Below are 27371 nucleotides of genomic sequence, written 5' to 3'. Positions count from 1 at the left end.
ACAAAACAAAGAGACAAACACATAAGAAAATAAGAAATCCATAAGAAAATATATATAGGCAAGCAAGCAGGCTAGCCCTATAGGCTGTAATACCCCATATTCATCACAGCTTTCTACCCCTGGACTAGGAGATAGGGAAAGGCAGAGAATGGGGAAAGGTGAGAGGCAGCAAATTGTGCTGGGAATGTCCCCATCCATCAGAATTTACCAGCTCTGGACCAAAGGATGGAGAAAGGCACACAGGTGGGAAAACTATGACGGATGAACCCCATCCATCACAGTTGGTTACCCCTGGACCAGAAAGTGAGGAAAAAGTGAGAGGTACCAAACTGTGGTGGGAATGCCTCCATCCATCACAACTTACTGCCCTTGGACTATACGATGGGGAAAGGCAGAAGCAGCAAATTGTGACAGGGCAGCAAAGGAGAGGATACACAGATGTTAATAACTGCTACCGGCGGCAAATTGTGCAGGCAAAGTTACACTGGCAGGGTGAGGAGCAGCAGGTAAAAACCCTGTGGGAGAATGGGGTCGGGGGGAGGGGGGAGAACTGGGGGATTTTTTCCTACAGCCCAGTGATGGGTTAATTTGACTCTACAAATAACCAGAGGAACCTGGTGGCACAGCACTGAGATCCCCATGGCCCAAACTAAGGGAGCAGCCCTCGCAGCTCAGCCCAGGGCTACCAGACAGTGAACATGCTGTGGGGAAAAGAGAACACATCTTACAATCTGCTCCCTGGATCTATCTCTTACCAGAGTGAATCCCACCCACCGTCAGTGTTGCTGGGAAACATATCCCCTGCCTCTCTGGGTTCTGGGCAGCCTATGTAAGACCAGGAACCCATCACCCCCATGTCCCAAGTCTCCACAGACATCCAATCTGGATGTGTCCTCTCTGTCCACTCATTGACATGGTGCCTTCTATGCATAATGCCTCCTTAATGCTGAGATGAGCTGCCTGCTCCTAGGGAATGTGGTTCCCCGCAGAGGGAGGGTCTGGGGCAGCGGGCTGCAGTGCAATCCTTTTTATTTATTTGAGTAATTTTCATAAAGAAAAAATAATCCTGTTTATTTATTTATTTGATTGATTAATGTGCATAAAGAAACAGAAATACAATAAAAATATACAAAGGGAAGTGACTGACAGCTTGACTGAGTTACCAAACACTGCATGTCTCACAGGACAGCCAGTAACATTATTCACTCACACAACTTCACAACTTTTCCAAGCTGCCAAATTACACCAGGCAAAATCCGACACTATTACACAGACAGAACATGCTGGGGGAATCCAGGCCCTACAACAGCAATTCCCCGCCCCAGGGCACGACACTCAGGGCGCCCCCAGAAAGGGATGGCTGAGGTTAACGATGCTACTTTTTATCCTCTGGGTAACACATTAGAACCCACTCTGAGTAAGTTGTGGCGTTGCTTCATCGAGTTAACTTTTTTTATCTTCCCTGGGACCTTTTAAATCACCGGCCCCGGACAACTGACCCTTCCCCCCCCCCCCCCCCAACCCCGTCGGCGAGCCTGGGGTGACGATACAATACATAATAACAATAACAGACACAGGCCAAACCCAATGTTGCCGCTGTCGCTAGGACCCAGGAGGCGCCGAGCAGGGCGATCCCCAGGGTCACGCAGCCTGGCCGCAGGAAGCGAATTGCCGTCTCTGCAGTGACTCTGTTACGGTGCAACCCACCTTCCTTGCAAGACCCCAGGGCCTCGGCTGCTGCCGCTGGGGACCCCAGAGCCCTGGCTGCAGGCGGGGGAAGTTTCCTATCGAGGGAGGAACATTCCTGCTGCTCCCCGAGAGACTCTCCCAGTACAGACCCCAGCCTGTCCCGACCCCCCTACTGGGACCCAGAGCCCTGCTCCCACGTGGAGAGAAGGTGAGACCTGCCCCCCTCCCCAGGGAGCGCTGCTCCCGGAGCAGCCTGTCTGCAGGGGCAGGGGGTGCCCCAGGCTGCTCCCAGCTGGGCTGACTGCGATTCCCTGCACTGGGCAGAGGAAAGCTGGCTGCCAGCTCCCATGGTTTGCAGTGAGTGGGTGGAATGGGGGTGGGACAGAGACAGGTTGGGAGCCGGAAGGGGGATGAAGACGGGGAGGGGGCTCTGAGAGCCAGAGGGCATTGAGGGGGTGAACGGGGTGGAGGGGGACGCTGAGGGGAGACGCTGAAGGGGGGCTGAGGGAATACCCGGGAATTAGGGGGCAGGGGGAGAATTCTGGGGTACAGAGTTGGAACAGAGGGAAACTCTGGGGGGGGGGGGTAAAGGGAAGGAAAGGGGGGATATGGGGAGAGGGGCTGTGGGGAGGCTGGATGGAGAATATGAGAGCAAGCAGAGACTGGCTGGGGAAGGGAGAGCCAGAGGGTATGAGAAGGGAGAGCGGAGGGATGGTGAGAGATGCAATGGCAGCTCCCCCAGCCCATGGGGTAGGAGGCTGCCACGCCCAGCAGCCCGTGGGGAATATTTCCCCCTAGACATGGTCAAACAAGCGGCGGGGGGGTTAGCGGATTTTCCCCCAAGGGCTCAGAATTTACAAGGCAAATATTCCCCCCCACACACTCTGCTCCTAATGTAGTCTTTGTTTTTTTAAGACAATCTCATTATCTGGGGGGTCTGCCTCCTGAATGATAAATGTTTAGAGCTGACAGGACTGAACAGGGTCCTGCTCTGATTTCTGTGTCAAACCAGAGTCACTGCTAGCGACAGCAGGCAAGGAATCCAACTGGTATTTGTTTTGGTTTGATTCAGGTTCAGTTCCATTCAATAGGTTCGGTTTCTTTTCTGGTTCAAGCCACCCAAAGAAACAAAATTAGAAGTTCAGTTACCAGTTTAAATCCTATTTCAATCTCAATGGAGATAAATCCATGAAAGAGAGCTGCAACTTAAAATGGAAACTGTTTTGATTTTTGATTATTTATTTTGTAATTTTAACTTTACATGAGTTTTCCTAGCGTATTTGTGTTGTTAAATATACATGATTATTTTCCTAAACAATGTGTTTGAGAAACCCAAAATAACATATTTAAACATTCACTTTGTCATATTGGACCTTTGCAGTGAAAGGATACATTTGAGGTCTGGAAATTTTCTTTTGATGCTCACTTGTGTTGCTGGAACTGCCAGTACAATTTTTGCTAGTTGATATAGCGTGAGCATGACATTTTTCTGATGTTCCCAGTAGTTCGGTATGTTTCTTTCTTATGGAGATGTGGCCCATCTGCGAATAAATCAGGAGTTGGCCCAATCCTTTTTTGGGGCTTTCCTTCATCAAGATACCGCTTCCTGTTTGGAGATTTCACAAGAAGTTCCAATTCATCTTTAAATTTCAGACGTGTCTGACATTGGTTCTGTAACATCATTATTTCTGACTCAGACATTTCCACTTCATCCATGTTCTGGTGTAATGAAATTTTGCCTTGACTTTGTCCGGTGCTGACAGTGGGGACTGATATCTAGCATCAAGATATATGTATGAGAGAAACGTATCTATCTGGGGTAGGGGTGGGAGGGTTGGAGGCGGGTATCAGACAGTGCCCTGGAGGGTTGGGAGTGGGCCCTGCACCTGGCTTCAGTGGGGAAGGGAGTTTGGAGCATGAACCCTGCCTCAAGTGGAGCAACTAGAGGGAGGAGCTGCCCCAGGGGCTGGGGATGGTGGGAGGAGGCCTGTTTAAGAGGAGAAGGTTGGGGAGCCATTATCTTTGCCCTTGGACTTGAACAGTTATGAACTTCAGGGCCCAAGGAGCATCCCACCCCTTCTCTCCCCAGGAAGCCTTCTCAGAGGTGGCTCATCTACCTCTGGTCCCCCTTCTGCCTACCATGGTGTGCAGGCAGCTCCCAAGCTTCCCCTGTCCCTCCCTGCTCTGGTGGTCTGTCCCCTATCTCTTCTCACTCTCTTCTCACTTTCCTGGTGCCGGCTGTTCTGGGGCAATCACCAGCCTATTGGCTAGTTTGCTGTGTCTCTTAAATGAAACTAAGATCTCTGTAGGTTTTTTTTTTTTTTTTAAATAATGAGCTTAAAAAATGCTGAATCTTTATTTTAACTGGTAACACCTAACCCGTTGAGGTTGAGTTGGGAAAACAAATTTATGATTCAGATTCAATTCCAGTTAATGTGTGAAATACCGGTTTGAACTGGTTCTCCGATTCCACTATGAGTCCAGATGGGCAAGTGAGATCAGCATTGGCCTGACTGTCCCTGGTGGCTGCAGAGGCAGCACAGGGCGGCTTGGTCATTAGTTGTCCCCAGCAGAGGGCTCTGGTAATTGCTAAGGCCAAAGAGGTCAGTCAGTGTCAGTCTCTCTCTGTGCTCAGGATACTGGAACCCTAGAGCTAGCTGGGCTTCCTGGGGCAGATGCTGCTGCCTCCATTGTGATCTGGGAGCCCGGGCTGAGCAGCTGCTGCTGCAGAGCGGATCTGTGCTGGGACAGACCATCACTAAGGCCCCCTCTATGCCCAGCCGAGGGGGTGCTTCCTCCTGTGGCTGGAACTATCCCCCTGGGGCAGCTCCGGGCTTTGCTGGCATCAACTCCTGAGTCAGAGACTGCAGGTGATGAAATTGACCTCTGGGGGTAAGTGCAGGGGGCAGGCAGGAAAGTGACTCTGCACAAATGGCCCCTTGTTGGCCCATCTGTGCTCCCGGGTGTCTGCGAGTCCCAGAGCTGCGGCCCCCGACACACCCAGGCTCACACTCATGTTAGCAGTGACAGTAGCTATTGGAGAGGAAATGCCCACAGGCATGGCAGGACAGGAATCAGCTCTTCTATGCAGAAGGGAGAGGGGAGAGACTGAAAGTGGCAGCAGGAGCAATAAGTGAGGAGGGAGGTTCCAACCCAGTTTCCAATTCAGATTGACTTTCCTGGGAAGAAGGTGAGGAGCAGAGAGAGGAAAAGTCAAGTCCTGCCTCTGCCTAGTCCCCGCGCTGCTGGGGGAATGTGCTGCCCTGGGGACAGTGTCAGGGGGGATCCCCCAAAGTGGAGCTTTTGATTCTGCTCTTTTCTAGCATTTGGCTCAGAGACTCTGTTCCTGGGAGGGTTTAAAAGTGTCTTGTGGATTTAGTCCTGGTGGGAGGGGTCAGGTCTGTGTTGTACAAAGGTAACTGAAGGTTTTCCCAGCATGGCAGAGTCCAGAGTTTCAGCCGTGTTAGTCTGAAGCTTATGCTCAAATAAATTGGTTAGTCTTTAAGGTGCCACAAGTACTCCTTTTCTTTTTGAGAGTCTAGAGTGTCTGTCTGCAGGGAAAGAGCCTGGGGGGGGAATCGAGGTGTGAAATGGACTAATGCTAATTCAAAAACCTCCCCAGTTGCCCTTCTCAACCTGACAGGCTGCAGAATAACGACCCGTTTTGCTCCAGATCATCCCATCTTCCTAGGGTCCTGGGCAGGGAAATGGCTGTGGTGGATCCAGCTCAGGTAGGGGATTTTGGGGGGAACTGCTGGGGAGGATTGTTGTAAAGGGGGAGGGGGAGGAAATACACAGGGTGAGACAGGGAGGGGGACAGGGTGCGATAAACCTGCTGGGACATGCTCAGCCTAGGGCCTGATTTATTAACAGGCCCATTGTGGGACCGGGGGGTGAAGAGTCCCCCATTTCTGAAACAGGAAACAACCCCCTGGATAGGGCTGGGGAAACAGGCCAGAGTGCTGGAGCCTGAACCCATCGGCAGAGACTGCGATGAAATACAGAGGGAAGGTGTTGGGATTCCTGTCCCCTGCACGTAGCTCTGCTTCCCATGTTAGCCTGTGCCTTGTAGGTGTGTGGCAAATGTGAAAACCCTGCCCTCCTCTGCTGGGAGGGACAAGGAGCCCTCACCATCTCTCTGGTCCCTGCAGCCTCCTGGCCACTCTGAGCAGGGTGGGGGGTGATATTCTCCTCTCGCGCTCCCAGAGCTGTTGTATTATTGTGCTTCTTCCCACAATAGTGGGATTGTGGCTGGGGCAGCAGGTACTGAGTGGGGAGCACCTGTTTTTTCAGATGCCGGTGACCTTTGAGGAGGTGGCTGTGTACTTCACCGAGGGGCAGGGGGCTCTGCTGGACCCCGGTCAGAGAGCCCTCTACAGGGACGTCATGCAGGAGAATTATGAGACTGTGACCTCGCTGGGTAAGGATTCCTGTCCCCTCAGCGATTTGAAGCCAGGGGCCTGCATTTCTGCATCTGGTCAGGTTCTTGCCTGGTCAGTTACATTAGAGGGGAATGGGTCACATAGTCCACAGCTCCAGTGTGTGAGAGAGCCGTTCACCTCCAAACCCCTTGCAACGGGATAGGGGAGTTATGAACCTGATGGACATGTTAATTCATCCCCATCCCACCAGCTTTCACAGGGGCAGGAGCAATGTGTTAACCTATCTGCATTAATTCTCACTCACACACAAGATCTCTATGCACCTCCTTCCTGGGAGTAGCTCCATCTGTGGGGAGGACTCTGGGCTCTGGATGTTTAGACGTATGCAGGGGTATAACACCAGAGCTGTGTGTGCCTCAGAAAGTCCCCCAGAGCACACATCCTGATAACTCCTAGTGAGGGTTTGACAACTCCCCCTCCCCCAGACATCGACCTCTCCCAAGGGGACTCAGTGACCATGTTCCCATCTGTTCAGATCCCACAACCCTCCAGCAAATCTTGGGGTCAGTTTAAACTCAAGATGTGCCCTTTGTGACAAATACTCCACCGATCCTCAGTGCTCTCTTATCATGCCTGATTTCATCCCCTGAGCAGGACTCCCCATTCCCAAACCTGACCTGATCATCCGGCTGGAAGCAGGGGAAGAGCCGTGGGTCCCAGATCTCCCGGCCTCCAAGAAAAGGAAGATCACAAGAGACACCTGCACAAGTAAGGAGTCAGTGACTCTGACAAAGAAACTATACGGCAAGTGAAGGAAAAAGCTGAAAATCCGAGCCCCCTCAGTTCTGCCTCATCTCACCTAGGTCAGGCTGTGGTCAGCAGGTGTCAGGTCATCATGGCAGATACAGCTCATAGATTCCCACCCACCCTGTTAGGAGTTTTTTTCCATGACTTCACTTCCCTGTGAATGTTTGGATGGGATTTGGGAGCAGAATCCAAATTCTCAGTCTCCCCAACAGTTGCTGAGTTGTGTTTTCCCTCTTTGTTATTCCCCTTTCTGTCCTTTGTACTAACCCAGGCAATAACTCCTGCCTATATTCTCTCTCTCCCCCAGCAGGTGATGAGACAATGAATGAGAACGAGGACGAGAATCCACTGCAGGAATGTCCTGAACAAGTGGAACTGCAGGGGACCTTATTGAGACAAGGTGAAGGGAATTTTTCCCAGTGCTTGGAACAGAGAAAAGCCTGGAGTAATTGGCACAGGTCAGAGAGGAAGCTGGGAAACTGCCAAAGGAATAAAGTGTATGAATCTATTGAATGTGAGGAAGGAGGCAAGGATCCCAAAGAAACCACAATTCAGCAGACAAATGAGAATGAAAAGAACGCCTATAAATGCTTGGACTGTGGGAAAAGCTTCAGTCATCGCTCAAATCTTACTAGACATGGGAGAATCCACACTGGAGAGAGACTTTATAAATGCTTAGACTGTGGGAAAAGCTTCAGTCGGAGCTCAAATCTTATTAGCCATAGGATAATCCACACTGGAGAAAAACCCTATAAATGCTTGGACTGTGGGAAGAGCTTCAGTCAGCGCTCAGGCCTTATTAACCATGGCGGAGTCCACATGGAAGAGAACCCCTATAAATGCTTGGACTGTGGGAAAAGCTTCAGTCATCGCTCAAATCTTACTAGACATGGGAGAATCCACATGGGGGAGAGACTTTATAAATGCTTAGACTGTGGGAAAAGCTTCAGTCGGAGCTCAAATCTTATTAGCCATAGGATAATCCACACTGGAGAGAAACCCTATAAATGCTTGGACTGTGGGAAGAGCTTCAGTCGGAGCTCAAATCTTATTAGCCATAGGATAATCCACACTGGAGAGAAACCCTTTAAATGCTTGGACTGTGGGAAGAGCTTCAGTCAGCGCTCAGGCCTCATTAGCCATAGGATAATCCACACTGGAGAGAACCCCTATAAATGCTTGGACTGTGGGAAAAGCTTCAGTCGAAGCTCAAATCTTATTAGCCATAGGATAATCCACACTGGAGAGAAACCCTATAAATGCTTGGACTGTGGGAAGAGCTTCAGTCAGCGCTCAGGCCTTATTAACCATGGTAGAATCCACATGAGCAAGAACTCCTATAAACGCTTGGACTGTGGGAAGAGCTTCAGTCAGCGCTCAGGCCTTATTAGCCATGAGAGAACCCACACAGGAGAGAGACCCTATAAATGCTTGGAATGTGGGAAAAGCTTCAGTCGGAGCTCAAATCTTACTGCTCATAGGAGACTGCACACTGGAGAGAGACCCTATAAGTGTTTGGACTGTGGGAAAAGCTTCAGTCGGAAGGCACATCTTATTAGACATGGGAGACTCCACACTGGTGAGAAACCCTATAAATCTGTGGTTCTCAAACTTTAACAACCCGAGGACCCCCCTTTAATTGAAAAATTTTCAAGGACCCCTGAAAGCCCACTGCTCAGCCACAGGCTCCGCTCCCACTCCACCCCTTCTCCCAAGCCCCCACCCCTGCCCCTCCTCTTCCGTGCCTCTTTCTGCCTCCTCCCCCAAGCGTGCCCCGTCCCCACTCCTCCCTCTCCTGCCCAGTGCCTCCTGCACACTGCTGAACAGCTGTTTTGTGGCATGCAGGAGTGACTGGGAGGGAGGGGGAGGAGTTGATCAGCGGGGACAGCATCCCCGGACATGACTCGTTGACCCACTGGAGTACCCTTACGGACCCCTGGACCCCAGTTTGAGAAACCCTGCTATAAATGCCTGTACTTCAGGAAGAGCTTCATTTATTGCTCAAGTCTTAATTAACCGTGAGAGAAACCATGCAGGAGAGAGACCCTATAAATGCTTGGACTGAGGTAAAAGCTTCATTCAGCACTTGGGCCTTATTAACCATGGGAGAATCCATATGGGGGAGAGACCCTAAAAATGCCTGCAGTGTGAGAAAAGTTTCAATGCACCATCAGCCCTTATTATACGTCAGAGAACCCATAGAGGAGAAGAACCCTATAAATACTTGGATTGTGGGAAAAGCTTTAATCATTTCACATCTGAGAACCCACACAGGAGATAAAATCTGTAAGTGCTTGCACTGTGGGAAAAGCTTCAGTGAGAGCTCAAATGTGGACACAAGAATAAATGGATATAAACTGGCAATCAGGAAGTTTAGACTTGAAATTAGACAAAGGTTTCTAACCATCAGAGGAGTGAAGTTCTGGAACAGCCTTCCAAGGGAAGCAGTTGGGGCAAAAGACCTATCTGGCTTCAAGATTAAACTTGATAAGTTTATGGAGGAGATGGTATGATGGGATAACATGATTTTGGCAATTAATTGATCTTTAACTATTCACGGTAAATAGGCCCAATGCCTTGTGATGGAATGTTAGATGGGATGGGATCTGAGTTACTACAGAGAATTCTTTCCTGGGTATCTGGCTGGTGAGTCTTGCCCACATGCTCAGGGTTCAGCTGATCGCCATATTTGGGGTCGGGAAGGAATTTTCCTCCAGGGCAGATTGGAAGAGGCTCTGGGGGTTTTTCACCTCCCTCTGCAGCATGGGGCACGGGTCACTTGCTGGAGGATTCTCTGCACCTTGAAGTCTTTAAACCATGATTTGAGGACTTCAGTAGCTCAGACATAGGTGAGAGGTTTATTGCAGGAATGGGTGGGTGAGATTTGGTGGCCTGCATTGTGCAGGAGGTCAGACTAGATGATCATAATGGTCCCTTCTGACCTTAATATCTATGAAATCTTATTATACGTAAGACAATCCACACAAGAGAGAAATCCCATAAATGCTTAGGTGATGGGAAAAGCTTCAGTCCTAGATCATACCTTACTAAACATTTCAGAATCCACATGGCACAGTATCTACAAAATGCCCCAACTGTGGAAAAATTTTAATTTGAAGATCAAACCTTACTTCACATCAGAAAAATCCACATGGGAGAGAGAACCCATAAATACTTGGATTGTGGGAAAAGCTTCAATAACTGCAGGGAAAGATTCAGTCTAACTCACACATTGTTCCCCATCAGATAATTCACAGAAGAAAGAGCTTGAATGTGGGGGTACCTTCTTTTGGTGCTCACACGGCATCAAGCATCAGCAAATCCAAACAGGGAGGAGCCCTCTCAGATCTCCTTAGCATGGAAAATGCTTCAGTTGGAGCTAACACCACATTGAACATCAGAGACTCCGCCACACAGGAGAGAAATTCTCTCAGTGCCCTGACTAGGGTTGACCATAGTAAAAACTCCATTTCCTAATTCCCACACACAGCAGTGGCATTTGGCTCCCAGGTATCCAGCTGCCCATCTCTGGGGACAGGTTCCAGCAGCAGCTGACCCTTAGCTGTTCAGGGACCCTCTGGCTTTGCTTGGTCTAAGAAAACCCCAGGCAGAGGAGGAGGAGAAGTCCTTATCAGCCCCTCTTCCCTGCTGCAGTCCTGGCTGCTGAACTGATGGGCCTTTCTGCCTCCTGGGAACCTGCTGAGGAATGGGAGAGAGAAACTCCTCCAGAAGCTCCCTCTGCCTGGATGAAGTTCTCTTCTTTCCTTTCCCTTCCCTGATGTGATGCCCTTCCCATGGAGGCTAGGAGAGGGATATTTGAGCCGGGCCCAACATTCACCCTGAACACCTGTCCCCACCCCCATTTTTCTGCAGCCCCTGGGCTGGTTTCCCCCACTTACCTGGAGCTGGTACCTGCAGAGTGAGTATCCCTGGGGCTGACAACTCTTCCCCTCCCTAAATCCCTGAAGGTGCTGGATTCCGGGGAATCAAATGTGAAGGGACCAGGAGGGATGGGTTTTGGGGCGGAAACTGCTCTATCGGCATATAGAGATAAGCCCAACGGATGTGAAGGGCTTCAAAATATGCTTGCTTGGAAACTAACCCCAATAAACATTTCATTGTTTGCACTTCGGACTTCTGGTCTGCTTTCTGTCTATGTGACAAGAACCAGGGGAGAGGGTGAAGGGAAAGCCCTCTACCAGGGAGTTTGAGTATCACGGGTATTTAAATGTCAGATTCAGGTACCTAAAGTGAAAGTAGTAGCTGGGCACCAAAATCTTTTTGTGGCTTTAGCCCCTGGTACCTAACCTGTTTTGGAAACCCCGCTAGGCCCCCATTTCCTTCATCAGGTGCCTAACCTTTAAAAATCCAACTCTAAGTCATTTTTGAAAAAATGTTTTTGAAAAACTTACCCAAAATGTAATAGGCTTTCAAAATCAGTTTAATATAATCTGGGTCCATAAGCAGTAAAATACCTTCATCGGAACAGTATGGGGCTTTGAATGGTGTCACTCCATGGCAGGGTCTGACAGTCAGTGCTAAATGTCTGAACAGACCCATTGTTAATGATTATTGCTAAAGCCAGTAACATTGACTTTTCTCATAAAATGTGTTCAGCACTCTAGGAGCAAGTGCTGTAATTGTGGAGAACACGCTGTATTTGTCACACATAACAGAAGTTGAATACCTGCTTTAGGTGCAGAGTCTCATTCTCTCAGCAATTGGGAGATGCTGTCCCCTCCCCTCATCATTCCTCTTGGGGATCACTCGTAGCCCTTTAGATTTCAGGGTCGCTCCTCACATTTATAAAATCATTACATTGGCTGTTCTGCATATTGAGACTGTAAACTCTTTCCCTTAGGAGCTGTCTCTCATGATGTGTATATACAGTGCCTAGCACAATATAGACTTAGTCTTCTGTGGAGCTTCTGGCTACTGCTGTATTACAAATAACCATGGTATTCACTAAGACACAATTATTTTGTAACCAGAAAAGAATGAATTTGGTGAAAGTTGTGGTATGAGGAACAGGCCGAATATCAACAGAGAGAGACTCCCAAACCCAGCAATCTCTAGTTCCAGTCCTGCAAAATCTTAGTCACATATTTAATTGTACTGCTACCAGTAGCCCCATTGATTTAAATGGGTCTGAGCTAGAATAAGGCAGGTGGTAAGGCTGAGAGAGGTGGGGTCTTGGTCAGAAACACAGCTCAGAGATCAGAAAAGCTTTAGCCATAATAGCTAGATAATATGGCTAAAGCGATTCTGAAAGCACCAATAGCTTACTTTGACAGGATGTAGCACAGATTTATTGAGGACTTAAGGAGACAAAAGATCTTTTGCCAGAAGGGTCCTTTTTATTTTATATAACCTTTCTTTTCCAGTTGTCATGAGATCTTTGTGTTGTGTGAACAATGAAAACTATCAATATGTCTCAGCACAAACACCAGGGGTGAGTGCTAGATTCACATCCGAGGGGCCAAGACTGAACAGGGCCTGGAGTTGCTACCTGAGCTCTTCAGGGATGTGAGATAGAGTCGTGAGGGTGGGAGGTGAGGGGAACAGAGCTGGGAAACTGCAGACTTTTCTCTTGAGAACCAAACAGCTGAGGCTGAGAACTGTGAACTTGCTACACCAATACCAGAGAGAGAGACAGGAATTGCCCTGTGACTGGTGGGTGAAGCCGTAGTTTGTCCACCTCTGCGATAGTATCTGTTCCCCAGTGTTCCGTTCCCAGCTGTGATACCACAGAGCGTTTACCCCGTGTCCCCCTTCCCAGCTCTGATGCCGCAGAGCCTTGCCTGTGTCCCTGTTCCCTAATTTTTGTTCCCGTTCCCCCCCCCCTTAGCAAACATTATTCCAATTTCCCTTCCCCCCCACTTCTTGTTTGACCCCAGTTTATATAGTAATATTCTCAGCTATACCTTAACCAATCATTTTACTGAAATTTAACTAACCAATCCTAATGTATTGTAACATGATTATGTAACCAATTATATCCCATTACCCTAATTAACTTACTGTAAGGGGACTGATGCCCCCTTACTAACATTCAGTGGGGGTGTTTTAGTTGCTAGCTCCCAGTACTAAAAAGGGGGAAGGGTCGATGGGAAACCAGGACCCTGAGACTGACAGTCCCCAGGAACAATGGGGAGAGGCCAATGCTCCAGGTCAGCCTGAATGACAGGGCGGGCAGGCAAATCAGGGAGTCAGGAGGCCAGGGAGGTCCCATCCTCTGCGTGAGCTGGAATTGCCTGGGTCAGACAGAGTGGGGCCGAACTAAGGAGAAAGCAGGGGTGCAAGCTGAGCTGGGGAGCAGAGCTGTGCCAGATCCAGAGAGAGCAGACCGTGTCCTGGGAGTAGAGCTGCAGCCCCAAAGCCAGAGGCACAGCCCAGAGAGAGCAGACTTGCCCTGGGAACAGAGCTGCAGCAACCAGAGCCAGAGGGGCCAGAAAAGCAGCCCACGAAACAGGTCAGTGCTGGGAGCAGAGTCACAGAAGCAGCCTGCAGAGCAGACCTGTCCTGGGAGCAGAGCTGTAGCAACCAGAGGCAGAGGGGCCAAAGAAGCAGCCCAGGGAGCTGGAGGCAGAGCCCAGCAGCAGTGCTGAAACAGAGTGGTGGAGCTGGGGCTGGAGCAGTCCGGAGCTGGGTGCGGTGAGCAGCTGGGGAGAGCGAGGGGGACCCTGGGCAGCAGGCCTAGCACAGGGAGACACCTCAGCCAAGAGGCTCTGCAGGCCAGGCTTGGATCGTAACCCCAACAGGGCGGGGACAACGCTGGGAAGACGGGTTCTACCACTTAGCCCTGGTCTACACTAGGACTTTAGGTCGAATTTAGCAGCATTAAATCAATGTAAACCTGCACCCGTCCACACGATGAAGCCCTTTATTTCGACTTAAAGGGCTCTTAAAATCGATTTCCTTACTCCACCCCTGACAAGTGGATTAGCGCTTAAATCGGCCTTGCTGGCTCGAATTTGGGGTACTGTGGACACAATTCGACGGTATTGGCCTCCGGGAGCTATCCCAGAGTGCTCCATTTTGACTGCTCTGGACAGCACTCTCAACTCAGATGCACGATTGTTTGCCGTTGCTCTGACGCAGGGAGGGGCGACTGAGGACACGGCTTACAGGGTTGGCTTCAGGGAGCTAAAATCCACAAAGGGGGTGGCTTTACATCAAGGAGTATTTCAGGCAGGACTTCACGGAGGGTTCCAATAAGAAATGGTGCACCTAAGTTATTGTTCTTATTGGAACAAGGAGGTTAGCCTGGCCTCTGATTGATACATGGCTAGATTTACCTCGCTGCACCTTCTCTGTGAGTGACTGCAGTGTGACCTAGAGGAATGAGTCCCCTAGATGGGGGAGGGGGGGAAGCAAATGAATACAAAACAAATCTGGTCTATTTCTTGTTTTGATCCACTCCATCTATCTTTTACATCTTTGGCTGGCAGCAGACGGTGCAGAAGGACTGCATGCCATCCACATCTCATGGCTGCTCGGCAGAAGATGGTACAGTACAACTGCTAGCCATCCTCATCTCTTGCCTACCCGGCAGAAGATGGTACAGTACGACTGCTAGCAATCCGTATTACCTGCCTGCTCACCATAAGACGGTTCAATAGGACTGACTGCAGGACTAAAGAGAATGACCTGGTCAAGTCACTCCAAATTTAGTCTCTGCGCCCATGTCTGCCCAGGCGCTCCCAGCCAACGTGGCCAGGAGCACCTCGGACACGACGAGGACGGCTACCAGTCGTATTGCACCGTCTGCTGCCAGAAGGCAATGGGTTGCTGCTACTGCGTAGCAATGCCGTACCACGTCTGCCAGCACCCAGGAGACATACGGTGACGGTTACCTGAGCGGGCTCCATGCTTGCCGTGGTATGGCGTCTGCACAGGTAACTCAGGAAAAAAGGCGCGAAACGATTGTCTGCCCTTGCTTTCACGGAGGCAGGGAGGGAAGGGGGGCCTGACGATATGTACCCAGAGCCACCCGCGACAATGTTTTAGCCCCATCAGGCATTGGGATCTCAACCCAGAATTCCAATGGGCAGCGGAGACTGCGGGAACTGTGGGATAGCTACCCACAGTGCAACGCTCCGAAAGTCGACTCTAGCCTCGGTACTGTGGAAGCACTCCGCCGAGTTAATGCACTTAATGCACTTAGAGCATTTTCTGTGGGGACACACACACTTGAATATATAAAACCGATTTCTAAAAAACCGACTTCTATAAATTCGACCTTATTCCGTAGTGTAGACATACCCTTAGAGCTTGAGAGCATGTGGCCACCACCAGAGCAAGTGTCCAACCCACAGCATCCCTACAGCACAGCAAGGGCCTGAGAAGGCGGCCTGGGACTTACAAGGAACAGACTGTGAACTGCCCTGATATTCCAGAGATACTGTTTGTGATGTTCCAAGCCACAGAGCGGGTTGATGTGTTTCCTTTAAGCTTTCCCATTTCTCCTTATTCTTTTTAAAATTAATTGTTGATTAAATAACTTGCATTTGTTTTAACTTGTATGTAATGGTCAGTGGGTCAGAGAAGTGCCCAGTGCAGAGAGAGTACACCAGAGTGGGGACACCCTAGCCCCTGTCCTAGGTGACCACAGCAGGGTTGGGGGTTGAGCCCCCCAGGAATCCTGGGCCCAGCCTTGTTGGGGTTATGAGGACTCTGCCAGACAGGAGAGTGGAAGGGGAGTCCTCAAGGGCAGGGAGGCCACTGGGTAAAGGAAATGGGAGCAAGGACTCAGATCCTTTTGCTAGCCCACTTCACCGGGATAGTGCAGAAGCAAGGGAAGTTCCTCACAATAACGGGACTATTCCCCCGCTTACGTTACACCTAGCAAAATTAATTATACAGCAGACAAAAACAATTAGACAACCAGACAGATTAACAATAGAAAAGTGGGGGCCATAAAGATAAAACAATATAGAAATGAGGGTTTCAAAACCTCAACCATCGATAAGTGATTTCTTGCAAGACAGGATGCTATTAAACTAAGTTTTCTTTAACCATCATAAGATCTGTTACTTTATCTGGTGATAATGGGCACTATCAGGACAGCATTGTCTTCCTAACAGCCCAATACCACCTTATTTCAGTGTGACTGGTTTCGAATGTGAGGATGTGACCAGTCACTTCCCAGCTTATGGCTGCCTCTGCTGCTTAGCCAAAGGCCTTAGCCTAAGAACAGGGTCTCAGACTGTCACAGTGAGAGAAGGACCTTACACCGGCAGACAGTGATTTTGATTCTTTGTTTTTATACCCCCCATAACTAGCTAAGTGATAAAAATACACCTAAGTTCTTAAAGTATATAGGCCTTTACAGGCAGGCGTGAATATCTATATTCTAAGCCCCTCCCCCTCCGCTGCTGCCTAACTCTGAAGGTGTCTAAAGATCCTATTCACCTAAATTTCGGCTGTTAAAATCCCCCAGGTGCCTAAATCCCTCAGGTGCTTCTCAAACTAAGTTTTCCCTGGCCTGTCTCACATGTGGCTGCCCCACTGCCCACTCAGGTTTGTTCCAAGCCTGTGCCCCATTTCACAGGGCGTGGGGAGAGCTGAGGCCAAATTTGGTATTGCGACCCACGTGGCACAATGCCACTCACTCAGCTCCCTCCCTCCAGTATCATAATGGGGATGGGACACTGGGGCCTATCCAGAGTGTGTAGAGCAGCAGCCCTGGAACCAGACCAGCTGGTGCTTCACCGCCAGCATCCAGGTGAAGCATGGGGAGTGGCTGTTAGTGCCCACATGGGGAAAGGAGGCAGGAGGGGGGCAGAGGGGGACTGGCAGGGGGCAGACATGGGAGGGGGTTGCCTAGAGCCCAGGGATGGGTTAATCCAGCCCTGCGAATACCCAGAGGAACCTGGTGGCAAAGCACTGATAGCTACATGGCCCGAGTTAGGGGAGCAGAGCTTGTAGCTCAGGCCCAGGGCTAGTAGCCAGTGAGCCTGGTGTGGAGACAAGGGGCTGTCTCTGACAAACTGCTCCCTTTGCCCGTCTGTTACCAGTGTGAATCACACAGAGAGTCAGTGTCACGGAGAAACGTGTTCTCTGCATCTCTCGGCTGCCTCACTAGGATCAGGAGCCATCACTCCTTGTCCCCATTGATATTGGGGACTCTCTGGAACAATCCCCAGTCTCCATAGAAACCCCCCTTTTCCTCCTTGCCTGGTATCTGGATGTGTCTTTTATGCCCATCATTGACACGGTGGCTTCTATGCCCGATGCCCCCTTAATGCTGAGAGAAGCTGCCTGTGCCCAGGGGAACTGGGGCCCCAGGAGGCAGGGTCTGGGGCAGGGGGCTGCAGTGCAATCCCTTGATCAGTAGGACCCAGGAGCAGCTGGGATGTGGCTCTGGGAGCGATCGCTGGGGTCACTCAGTCCAGGCAGCAGGAATTGAATCGCTCTCGCTGCAGTGACTGAGGTGCTGTGGGAGCCCGCGCTCCTTGCAAGATCCCTGAGCCCTGGTGGCTGCTACTGGGACCCTGGAGCCCTGGCTGCAGCCGGGAGAGGGGAATCTCCAGCAGTAACATTCCCGCTGCTCCCCAGGAGCCTCTCCCGGTGCAGAGACCCCAGCCTGGCCAGGACCCTCCACCCCGGGCCCCAGCCCCTGCTCCCAGGGAGGGCACCGCTTGGAGGGAAGGTAAGCGCGTATTAAGATGCTTGGGGAGGCTGTTTCCCCAAAATAAAAAAAGCTGCCCATGCAGGGGGCAAATGCCCAATGCAGCATGGATCAGTTCCCTTTGAAGGAGTGCCAGCTGCTACCTTTGTGCATTGGAGCACAGGAAGCTCCCTAAAGGGGGGGCACCGGTGCCCCCTGCTCTTCCCAGAGACCTTTCCCCTACTCTGCCTCTTTCCCCCAAGACCTGGACCTTGGTCTGCCTCTTCTGACCCCCGCTCTGCCTCGTCCCCTGAGGCCCTGCTGACTGCTCACTCATCTCTGCCCCTTCCCTCTCCCACATAGCTGTCCCTTAAGACAGGAAAAAAGTGATGGGGCCATGACCCCCTGGCTGAGGTAAAGTGAGGGCAGGGCCTCAGGAGAAGAGGTGGAGTGGTGGTGGGAAGAGGCGGAGTGAGGGCAGGGCCTTGGGGGCAAAGGCACAGTAGAGATGGGGAGGGATAGCCCAGTGGTTTGGGGTTTTTGGGGGGGAGGGATAGCTCAGTGGTTTGAGCATTGGCCTGCTAAACCCAGAGTTGTGAGTTCAATCCTTGAAGGGGCCATTTAGGGGTCTGGGGCAAAAATTGGGGATTGGTCCTGCTTTGAGCAGGGGGTTGGACTAGATGACCTCCCGAGGTCCCTTCCAACCCTGAGATTCTATGATTCTATGATGGGGCCTTGGAGGAAGAGCTGGAGCATGGGCAGGGTCACGGTGGTGCCCCCCATTCTAGGGAGCTTTCGGTACTTCTGCTTCCAGGGAGCAAAGGCCAGAGGCTGGCACACCCCCAAAGGGAGGTGACCTGTACCGCATCCAGCATTTACCTCCTGCATGGACATCCTCTTTTATTTTGGGGAGGCTTAGCCTCCCCAAACCTCTTATTTACGCCACCATTGATGAGAGACCATTCAGACAGGCTTGTCAGGGGAGATTTTATGCAGTGGAGCACCAATGAACCATGTTTGAATCTGTGAAGGGCGAAGTAAAGTTCATATGCAGGGGTTAAACCTTCGCCTCTGGCTAAAGGAAGGAACACAGCTGCCTGTCCTGAGTCCATGCACTGTAATTGTAATCGCTCTACCTTGAATGGTCCCTTACAATATGCACTAACTATGTAAGCTAACCAATCTGTTCCCATCTGGCATTTAGCTGTGACTGTGCAGCTTGCCTTTCCCACACCTGAAGAGCTCTGTGTGGCTTGAAAGCTTGTCTCGCTCACCAGCACAAAGTTGGTCCAATAAAAGACCATTATGTCCATCAAGTCTGACCTCCAGTATAACACAGGCCGTAGAATGTCACCAAGTGGTTGCTCCATCAAACCCATAACACGTGACTGAGCTAGAGAATGTCTTTTGGAACGAGAGCCACATGCATTAGAGCCAGATGGCTTACAGAAAATCCTTCTTCTGCAGTGATGTGGCGTTAAGGGACATGGAGAAGAAGAAAATCTTTAGCTGGGCTGTTATTAAAGTTAGAGCAGAGAGGCCAGGATAATCAGAGCTAGGGCCCAGGACTGGCAATCAGAAGACCAGTCGTTTTCTATTCCTGTCTTTGTGACTATGAGTAAGTCTCTTCACCTCTGTGTGCCTTTGTTTCCCGAGCTATAAAATAGAGATAATGAAGGTTTTGTTTCTTATCCCCATTTTACGGAGTGGGAAACTGAGACACAGTTGGGGCCTGTCTACAATACAGGACTGTAGTGTACTTGTAAACTGTTGACCTCCACATGTTGTTCAGAGCCCATGGATAACACAGCTCCTAAGCATGTGTTTGTTCTGTGCTGAACCCCTATGTAACAGCAGGGCTAGATGGGAGCCAGTACTTGGTACTGGGGTCTGAAGAGGCTCTCAAGAACTAATTTTTAAAAATATTTTTTATTAGTGAACTAGAAGAAAATATAAAATCACTGCTGATAAAATTTGTGGGTGACAAAATACTGGCGGAATGGTAAATAATGATGAGGACAGGGCAGTCAAACAGAGTGACCTGAATCACTTGGTAACCTGGACCCATTCAAACAAAACAAGTTTTAACAGCCAAATGCAAGGTCATATCCCTAGCAACAAAGCATGCAGGCCACACCTACAGAATGCGGAACTGCATCCAGGAAAGCAATGACTCTGTCAAGGATTTATGGTCATACTGGGCAAGCACTCAACATGAGCTAACGCTGCAGGGGTAACACCATCATTAGACATATGAACAGAGTAGTGAATCGGGTAAAGAAGTGATACAGCATCAGTGAGACATATTGGCATACTGCATCCAGTTTTGGTATCCACATTTTAAAAAGATGTTGAAAAATTGGAGATGGTGCAGCAAAGTGCCATAAAATGTTCTGAAGGGTGGAGAAAACTGCCTTCTTGTGAGCTATTGAAAGAGCTCAATCTGTTTAGCTTATAAAAATGAAGATTGAGAAGTGACTTCATTGAAGTGTTTAGGTGCCTTCATGGAGAGAAAAAATCAAGAATTACAGGGCTCTTTAATCTCGCAGAGAAAGGCATAACAAGGCACAAATATTTAACAGTGAGGATAATTCGCCATTGGAACAAACTACCAAGTAGTGGATTCTCCATCTCTTGATGCCTTCTAGTAAAGACTAGATGCCTTTCTGAAAGGCGCTTTAGTCAAAAAGCAGCTATTGTGATATACAGGAGGGCTGGGATATACAGGGCAATGGATTAGATGCTCTAATGGTCCCGTCTGGCCTTAAAGTCTACTAATTTATGAAAAACTGAGTGTGGCATGGGAAGCAGCCTCTGATGTTTTACTGCAGCGGTTCTCAAACTGTGGGTTGGGACCCCAAAGGGGGTCATAACCCCCTTTGAATGGGGTTGCCAGGGTTGGCTTAGACTTGCTGGGGCCCATGGCTGAAGCCAAAACCTGAAGGCTTCAGCTTTGGCCGCCCTGCCCAGAGCAGAGCAGCTCGGGCTTTGCGCCCCACTCCCCCACCCCGCCCCGACATGGGGCAGTGGGTCTCTGGCAGGCTTAGGCTGCAGTCCCCGCTCCTGGAGTTGTGAAGTAATTTTTGTTGTCAGAAGGGGGTTGCGATGCAATGAAGTTTGAGAACCCGTTTTACTTGATCCCCAGACTTAACAGTCATTGAGTGGGGTGATCCAGGGGAAGCAGTTCAAACATCCAAAAAGGCTGGCCAGGGGCAGGACATCAGCCTTGCAGGGGAGGGGTGGGTATGGCAGTGACATCACAAAGGCCTTTTGCAGGAACTCAAAGTGGTGGGGGGGTGGGGACCTCACAGAGAGCCCGCCAGGCAGGACAGAGATGCGGAGCTAGGGCAACCTCTGAGACCGCCGTGGCTTTGCTGCAGCAAGTCTCCTTCTCGAGGTCTCTCCTCTAGGACACGGAGAGAATTAGGATTCACGTACATGAGCGTGAGTAGGAATCTCTGCAGAGCTTTCTCCTTTTCTACCACGATTTTGCTAGAAAAGGAACATCCTTGTTTACCCCTCATATCTCCTCTTCCCAGCAACTCCCCACCCCTGCCCTGTGCGCAGCCAGGGGCTGCCACGCTCTGCCACCCAATCTTACCCGCGGGGAGGTGAGGGGCTCAGTCCTTCTCCTGCTGTGCCCCCCTCACCCCTGGCACATTTGGCTGCTCTCCGTGGCAGCTGGGTGGGGAAGGGGAGGGAGCTGCTTCTCATGCGGCTCACACTGGCTGCTCTGGGTTGCTGCTTGGTGCAGTGCAGCAGCTGTCTGAGAGATCTTGGAGGCAGCAGCCCACTCCCTACCTGGGCCCGGCTGCTGGAGACAGGCACCGAGCAAGCTGGAAATGTGCTGGGGAGACAAGGGGCTCTGGCTCCCTCAGCCCCTGTCCCCAGCAGCCGGGCTTGGGCTGGGGCCGGCCTGCTGCCTTCCCAGCCAGGCTCTCTCAGACAGCTCCTGCGCTGCCCAGAGCAGTGACCCTCAGTGGTCGGCGTGAGAAGCAGCCAGTCCTGTTTCCTCCACTCCCCACCCAGGCCCAGATGCCAGGGACAGGGGCCGAGTGTGCCGGGGGCAAGTGCAGTGGGAGGACAGAGAACCTCTCCCTTCCCCCCAGCAGGTCAATCTGGGGGGGCACTTGACCCCACATGCCCCACCATGCATTGCCTCTGGTCTCAGCTCAGTAGTTGGGATGGTGTTGGATGAGAGGCAGTTTGGACAGGTAGGAGGGAATAAGGGGAAGGGGACCAAGCTGGGAGGGAATCCTTGGAAGGGGCCATGTTTAATGGGCAGGAAGGAATTGGAAGAGCAGGAGGCAGTTGGGGGGATCCTGGTGGCTGTGTGGGGCACGGTGTAATGTCCTCCTTGCTGGGAAGTGTCAGTGGGGCCTGACTCTCACACACTCCTTTGGGGCTCACAAGAGCTGATTGAAGAGCTGCCCGGTAACTCTGCACCCAGTGCCGTCCTTGCCAACTGCCTGATCACTGGGCACAGCCTCAGGTACCGAGAGCCTCCGTCCTGGCTCCCCTAACTGCTCAGGCTTAGGGCTGGGAGTCACTGCCCTTCCCACTCCCAGGCCACCTCCCACGGGTGGCTCATTTGACAGAGATGGCAGGAATATTCGCTCTCTCCTGGCTGGACTCATGGGCAGTGGGTATCATAGGCTGGGGGAGACTGTGCCTCCCTAAAGAGCCAGGTGTGGCCTCGCCCACACTCCACACACAAGCCCCCTTTGAGGCTCCACCTATGCGGTGGCCCCGGCTCCAGCTGGGGCCATACAGCTCGCCCTCTTGGCACTCCAGGGCTGGGGGCGCTAGCCTGGGACAGAGGCTGGCAGACGCGGTGGGGGGGGCTCAGGGCTCTAGCAGGGGGCGGGGTCTCGGGCAGAATGGGCCGGGCAGGGGGCTAGCCTCCCCTAGCAGGCAGTTCACACGCCACCCATGGCTGGGCTCTTATTTTAACTCCAGTAATGTTACGATGGCCTTGGGGAGAGGCTCACTCCCTGGGTCATATACAGGAGCACAGGTGCTGATTTTATTTTTCTCAGTGGGTGCTCCATCCCGAGTCCCGGCTCCTGCTCAGCCTCCTCCGCCCGAGGCCCTGCCCTCGCTCCTCCTCTTCCTGTCGCCACTCACCCCATCCCCCGAGGTCCCCACTGCTCGCTCATCTCCACCCCCTCGGAGTTCCTCCTGCCAGCCGCTCACTGATCCACGGCCAGCCCCAGGGTCTGATTGGTGTCCAGCCCTGAAGCCACAGAACAGCTAATCAGCAGCCAGCCCAGGGGCCAACGAACAGCTGTCCGGCAGTCAGCCTTGGGGGCCACCCAGCAGCTGATCAGTGGCCAGCCCTGGGTGGCAGAGCCACTGTGGATAGTGGGTGCTGACCACTACCTATTTTTTTCCCGTGGGTGGTTGATCCCTGGAATACCCACAGAGTTGGTGCCTATGTACAGGAGAAGCAGCAGGGTCCAGGAAACAGGCATTATTCCAGCTCCACCACTGACTGTCTGTGAGGCCTTGGCCTTGTCATTCCCTGGCTCGGTGCCTCCATTTCCATTCTCACCAGTATGTGCCTATTTCTCTGCAGTTTCATGCCCATGTTGTCACTGCATGGTCTAATACCGGCTCCTCTCTCTTGCCAGCACAATGAAATCTGACCTGGACACAGAGCTGGAGACCCACCTCCTGTGAGCTGCCCTGCATGGTGTCTTCACCATGGGCACGGAGAAGGACACCATCCACGTCCAGGTAGATTATCCTCCTGCTCCTCCATGCCAGGAGCAGGAGTGGCCTCTGGCCCCTGCTCCCTTGATTTACTGGAGCTACAGAGATTGAGGTGAGGTGGGCAGAGATGGAACAGTCTGCATGGTTGGAGCCTCCCCTCCAATGGGGGGATTCCTTCCTTCCTTCCCTCCACATGCTGTGTTTTGCCCAGCAGTCCAGCTTCCATCCATAGCAGCTTGGCTGTTCCATACTGTACTGCCTACGAGGTCCTCCACAGAGACCTGTTAAGGTCATGGATTGAAGAACCAGCTGTCGCCCTGCCATGAACCCTTGCTAATTGCCTTCAGTGGGACGTGAATGAGAGAGGCCAGGATACGTGTTTGAGGTCTCACCAGTGTTTCACAGAGAACCACCTTACCATCCTGCGGCAGGTGTGGCCCCAGATTCATAAACTCTGACCCACGACTCTCCCTTCCTTTGCAGGCTCTGCACAAGGTCTTGGCAGATCTCCTGGATGCCATGCTCGGGAACCTGCAGGCAGAGTCCCCAGACACAGACAAACTCCAATACATCTTGGAGCCCAATGATGAGGAATGGGGGCAATTTTATCTTAGTGCTGGGGAGGACTGGAAGATCAATTTTCCAATCTGTCCTCCTAGCCTACACTCCACTGAGCCATCCTTGGTCAGGGTAGTCAGTGCAATGGAGTGTTGGGCCCTTCCTTCTTCAGGGACAGGGGAATAAGCTGGGATTTCAAGCCAGGGCTCTGCCTGGTTCTACTGAGCAGTAACCACAGGGCCCCGGCTGGCTTGGGGACTGAGAACCTCAATGCTCCCCTGCCCCTTCGTGAAATCCAGGACAGTCCTCACACAAGAGTCACAGGCTCCTTCCTAGAGAAACAGGAGAAGCCCAAGGGAGTCAGCCCTTATCTCCTATGGGCACTGAGATTCCTGGGGGGGCGGGGCGGGCTATCCTCACAGTCACTCCCTTCATCTGACCAAGGACTTTAGAGCCTGGGAGGGGGGGAGTGTCCCTCTCCTTCCTGATGAGCTATTCATGAATCAGGGGTTCAGAGAGGATGGGACCAGCCCTGACACCGAACGTTCTCCCAGTCTAGAGACACGACAAGTTGTGATCTGCAGCATATAAGCATTGTCCTGGGTGCAACAATTCCTTTCTAAAGCTCTGTCACCAATGAATCAGATATTCCTCCATGAGCACAATGTCTCAGCCCCCTGGAGATGGGGTCATTGGCCCAGCATCTGCACCGACCCATTGATCCCAAACTGCCTCCTTCCCCCACAGCACGTCAACTTCACAGTATCCCAGGAGAGAGCCAGAGCCATAAGGTAGAGCACAGCCCTGCTCCGATTCACCATCACTCTCCCTGAATTTGACATAAGCGACCTCTGACCCCAGCTTCCTGACTCCAGACGTAGGAGGGCTGGCTCCCATAGGCCATAGGATCTGCTGCTGCAGGGGCTGTGGGTTGGGAGTGTTCCCTTTGGGGAGGGGAAGTCAGAGCAGGGAATGAAATAGGCTTGAGTCAAGTTCTTCTTTTCCTGGTTCAGTGGTGACCCTGGGCCTTTAAGGGGACCATGCTCCAGCCCCTGCTCCAGCCAGGGTCGTGTCTGGCTTTGGGTCCCTTCTTGTCACCCTGGAGCATCTGGGGGTGCAAGTCCACATGGAGGGCCCTGTCCACTTCCCTTTGCTCCAGGCTCCCTTGGGGGCAGAGAGAACTAAGGGTCTAGCTCTAGCTCCTCTCCCCCAGCATCTCTTGCAGAGGGACTCAGGGGAGAGAGACTCCTGGCCTAGGGGAGACTGGGAGTTGTGGGTACGATGCCTGCAGAGGCCCCAGGGAAGGTAGGAAGGAGCTCAGGGCACAGTTAGAGTCAGCAAACCCTGATTCTCCTTGTTTAGCTTGAGGGCCCTGAGCTTGAACCCCATGGAGGGGGCAGGCCTGGGTTCCTCTAACATCCCCGCAATGGACATTAGAACAGAGATGTCCAGATTACTGGACACCACAAGTGGACTGACAGCTGCGCTGAGCTGAGTGAGCCAGAGCCACGCCCATCCCCCCAGGTTGGCTAGGGGAGTTACCTTTGCACTGATGAATCACCTTCCAGAATAGGACAGCTCAGAAGAGGGAGAGCCAGCAGAGAACGACTTACCTTGGGAGATCCTGGATAAGGGTGCAGTAGTCCGGGCTGCAGGAGAGAATCTGCTAGCAGCAGCTACCCCAGGCCTGAGAGAATCTGGAGGATCACGAGAGAGGCATTTGACCGTGTGCCCAGTGACAAGGGAGGGTCTGGGCTCCCATACTAACCACCTTTTTTCATGGAGGGGACACTGACCCCTTTCCCTCCCTTGGAGAGGATAGAGACATTATAAGCCCTGAGCCAAGGGAGTGCCACACACAGGCAACCAGAGGTTGGTTGAAGACCCTTTATTTTGTGAGGACATTGGACTGTGCACATTTTCTTGGACTCTATTAACCCGGAACTGAGGAAATTGTGAAAATTTAAATTGACAAAAAAATTAAAAAACTGCAAAATTAAACATCAATGTTATTCATCAAAATTATTTGAAAACATAACAAGTGACTTTTACCAAGCTTATTCATAGCTCAGGGTTTAGAACTCTCTCCTGAGACATGGGAGACTCTTGTTCAGATCTTTTCTCCCCATGAGAGAGAGAGGGGACATTGAATCCTGGACTCCCACATCCTGGTTGAGTACTTTAAATACAGTAAGTGAGGCAGCAGCACCATAACCTCTTCCTCCTCTGGTGCCTTGTTTTTGCACAGAATGACCTAAGCACCTAACTCCAGGAGAGGGGTTCCCAGCTCTGGATCCCAAGCAGACACAGGCATCTTCCTCCAGGCCAGATTTAGGTGCCTAAGTTCCAGAGAGGGGTGGGGCTCAGGACACACCCATCTCATCCGCATTTCCCATTGGCTAGCTTTGGTGTGGAGATGCCCAGCTTGCTGGTTTTTGTGGATCCCATTCTCAGGCACCTCCTTCTCCCCATTCATTGTACAGGGAGCCTGGGTGCCTAACTCAGGCTTTGTGGGTTCTAGTGATTTTCTTGCTGTCTAAAAGTTTGGTGCTGTGAGGTCCCTTTGTGGCTCCAGGCCTTAGTTCCTTTAGTCCTTAGCTAGAGCGGGCGAGTATCACCCCAGCCCCCAGGTGCTGTACCACTGCCTAGAGCCTCACTCCAGTTCAGCAAGCTCCAGTCTGTGTCAGGGAGGGGACCATCCAACTGTTGCTCCAGGCTGAGGCTCAGAAGGAAATCCAGGGGCGGCTCCTCTCCCGAGGAGCCATGACTGCTGCCAATCCAACGGAGAGTCTGCAGGAAGAAGCTCGTTGTCCCATCTGTCTGGAGTTATTTAAAGTCCTGCAGTCCATAGACTGCAGACAATTTCTGCTGGGCCTGCAGCACCCAGTGCTCAATGGCCTGTCAAACTGGGCCCCACATTTGAGATAGGCAAGGGAACACTTAATTTGAGGAGCGTGCTGGGGCTGAGGTGTGAAATAGGGGTGTGGCTGCCTAGCCTGAGGCAGCAGTGAACACACCAAGTAGCAGATTTTTAGGCATCTGGGTGATTTCAACCTCAGAAATTTAGCTGTAATGGGGCTTTAGACACCTACAGAGCTAGGCAGCCACTGAGTGGTGGTTTGTGGACTGGCAGCATCTAAATATCAGATTCAGGTACCTAAAGTGAAAGTAGTGGCCAGGCACCTAAATCTTTTTCTGGATCTAGCCCCTGGTGCCTAGCTTGCTTTGAACACCCCACTGGGCCCTTATCTGCATTGTCAGGTGCCTGATACCTTTAAATACCCAGCCCTACATCATTTTGGAAAAGATGCTTTTGAAAATCTTACCCAAAATCTAACTACTGCCAATAGCCCCATTGATTGGAAAGGGTCTGAGTTAGAATTAGGCGGGTGGTAAAGATGAGAGCGCGGGGGTCCTGGGCTGAAACCCAGCTCCGAGATCAGAATCACTTAAGAATTGTGAGTATACTGCCTGCAACTGAGCCTATGACAAGGCAGAGGTCAGGCTGTCTGGGTGACCTCACTGTGCATTTCCGTACCAGACCACGTCTGCATTGCTTTTACATTTAACCTCCACTCTGAATCTGGTGGGTATTTGATGCAAAATAA

At 51.5% G+C, this 27371-nt stretch overlaps 1 protein-coding gene across 3 annotated transcripts; it reads left to right on the top strand.

The window, feature by feature from the left end:
* Positions 1-1772: 1772 nt before the first annotated feature.
* Positions 1773-10976, top strand: LOC141998713 (uncharacterized). 3 transcript variants are annotated; one of them, XM_074971679.1, is made up of 5 exons: positions 1773-1897; positions 5312-5420; positions 5983-6109; positions 6726-6839; positions 7189-10976. In XM_074971679.1, the coding sequence occupies exons 2-5, from the start codon at positions 5397-5399 to the stop codon at positions 8493-8495; spliced, it is 1572 nt and encodes a 523-aa protein (XP_074827780.1). In that variant the 5' UTR covers positions 1773-1897; positions 5312-5396; the 3' UTR covers positions 8496-10976. The 3 variants fall into 3 exon arrangements, with proteins under 3 accessions (XP_074827780.1, XP_074827778.1, XP_074827779.1); XM_074971677.1 differs by having other exon boundaries at positions 7186-10975; XM_074971678.1 differs by having other exon boundaries at positions 1781-1897; positions 5333-5420; positions 7186-10975.
* Positions 10977-27371: the final 16395 nt, after the last annotated feature.

This window comes from Natator depressus, chromosome 14 (assembly GCF_965152275.1).
Source record: "Natator depressus isolate rNatDep1 chromosome 14, rNatDep2.hap1, whole genome shotgun sequence".
Classification (NCBI taxonomy): Eukaryota; Metazoa; Chordata; order Testudines; family Cheloniidae; genus Natator; species Natator depressus.
Note: the sequence above shows the minus strand (reverse complement) of the source record. Positions and strands in the feature narration are given on the sequence as shown.